The sequence below is a fragment of the Cyprinodon variegatus genome, unplaced genomic scaffold (assembly GCF_000732505.1).
Source record: "Cyprinodon variegatus isolate N-32 unplaced genomic scaffold, C_variegatus-1.0 Scaffold1538, whole genome shotgun sequence".
Lineage (NCBI taxonomy): Eukaryota > Metazoa > Chordata > Actinopteri > Cyprinodontiformes > Cyprinodontidae > Cyprinodon > Cyprinodon variegatus.
In genome coordinates, this window is record NW_015151991.1 from 79271 (window position 1) to 81357 (window position 2087).

Genomic DNA, 2087 nt, shown 5'->3' on the forward strand with positions numbered 1-2087 from the left:
GCAGAGTCTGTCCAGCTGCCCTACCAGTACGCCTGTTATATAGCGGACGTAAACCCCTCAGTTTTATGGACTCGAAATGATCTTAACCCTAAAATCATCCACCGACAAAGAGAAGAAGGAGCTGATCCTTCAGACCAAAACCAGCTGTACAGAAAACGGACCTGGATGAATCCTGACCTTCTGGATACCGGAAACTTCAGCCTCACTCTGAGAAAACCTCACCTGTCTGATAGTGGAAACTACACCTGCACCATCTCTGATGGAAGAGTAGAGCTAAAACTGACACAGGTTCAGCTGGAGGTCAAAGGTCAGCAAAGGAAATTATTTGTTAACATTTTTGGTAAAGATATAAATTAATTTTTAGAGCATCACAGAGACACAGAGGACACTGTGAAGCCCACTCCCACTCATGTTTAAGGGCCGTTTAGAAAAACCCACAAAGCTAACAGTGTCGAGTTTAGTGGAAGTTAGTTGAGGCCAAAAATGCTAACATAAAGAGAAAGAGATGATTTCTCTTAACTTAGAGAAATACAACCAAAACCAGGAGAAACATACAGGAGGAGTGAAGAGGATCCAGCAAAGAGGAAGTAGAGATGAGGAGTATATATGGGAGACAACAATGAAAACAAATGAAAACAAAGAGGAAAACTAGAGGATTGGGGACTGGAGAAAACCAGAAAACACCAAAGAGGAATAGTAAAACTAAGAAGTAACTCAAAACATGATATAATTGTTAACAGTTAAAAACAGAATAAAAAATTCACTGGAAAAATTATCTTGAAACAAGTAAAAGTTTCTTAAATTAGGTGTATTTACCCTTAATTTGAGCAGGTAAATGAGATAGTTTGCTAATGGAATGTGTATTTTTACTCTTAAAATAAGAGAATTTGATAATATGCACTTGAAATAAGACAATGTTTGTGTTTTCTTATTTTAAATCTAAATTGTCTCGTTACATCGGCAAAATGTCTCAATCTCCTCAATTCAAGAACAAATACACTTATTTTAAGAAAAAAAAAAAACTAATCTAGATTTCGATTTTTTTGTCCAAGCATAACTGAAAACCCAAAGTGAAAATTAAATACAACCAAAAATCCAAACAGCAGATCAGAACAAACCGTCATGGTTCTGGAAAGTGGGAGGAAGCAGGAGTACCCAGAGAGCCATGATGCGAGTACAGAGAGAATCAGCAGCATCCAAACCACAGACCTTCTGGCTGCTTGGCGCTGCAGCGTTTCCCATGCAGCTCAGCTTTAAGCAGCATTTATTTTCCTCCCTTATTTAGTATAAAACCGTATCAAATCCGTGTTTTCTGGTTTAGTTTAAAACATTTTAAAGTCGTTGAGTCTTTTATGTTTGGATCTAACTGGATGGCTTTTAGCCAAACAGAACTAACCTTGAACCCGTCTCTATGCTGGAGTTATGGGGGGAGGTGGGAGTGAGAGGATGGCGGTTGCCTCCTCAGTCTAGACAAGAGTGAAATATAGAAACATGCCTTTGAAGGTGTTTAAGACTCCCTAATGCTGTGAACGGCAGAGACGGCTGCTTTGAAATGTTTTTATCTGATTAGTGAAAAATGTTTTTGATAACTCAGAGTTGTTTCTCTTGGGGAGACCCAGTGTTCGTACGTGAGAATAATCTTTATAATCAAGGATGGGAAACTACCGCGCCAGAGCCTCACTAACAGTTTAACTGTGAGTGTTGTTCTCCTCTGCAGGGAAAATAAAACTATTTCTTTCTTGCATATCGACTTTCAGAGCTCATTTTACTTCACAGTTTCTCAGGGCTGAGGTCTCGGCCCTCTACTTTTCTCTTTATATCAGCTCATTATCATCTAATTTTAGAGAACATGGTCTCTGTTTTTAAAGGAAAAGTTCAGTCAGCAGGAATAATCAATGGATCATTATTTATACCTAAAACTAAATGTTTGTGGTCATTTAATCAATTTAGCGTAATTCAGTAAAAAAATTAAAATAATACTTTCCGTCTCGATCATAGAGTCTGGGAGCGGCCATTTTTGTCCAAATATAGTAGCCCCTCCCTCCTGCCATCTTCCAGCAGTGACGGTGCGGTAAGCCTAGCGCCAT

At 38.8% G+C, this 2087-nt stretch overlaps 1 protein-coding gene across 1 annotated transcript in view; it reads left to right on the forward strand.

Moving 5' to 3' along the window:
- Positions 1–165: 165 nt before the first annotated feature.
- The window catches only part of LOC107103830, a 10512-nt gene continuing 8590 nt past the window's right edge, over positions 166–2087 (forward strand). The window contains exon 1 of the mRNA XM_015403665.1: positions 166–307. Coding sequence (XP_015259151.1) covers positions 166–307 — 142 coding nt within the window. The remainder of the gene's footprint in view (positions 308–2087) is intronic.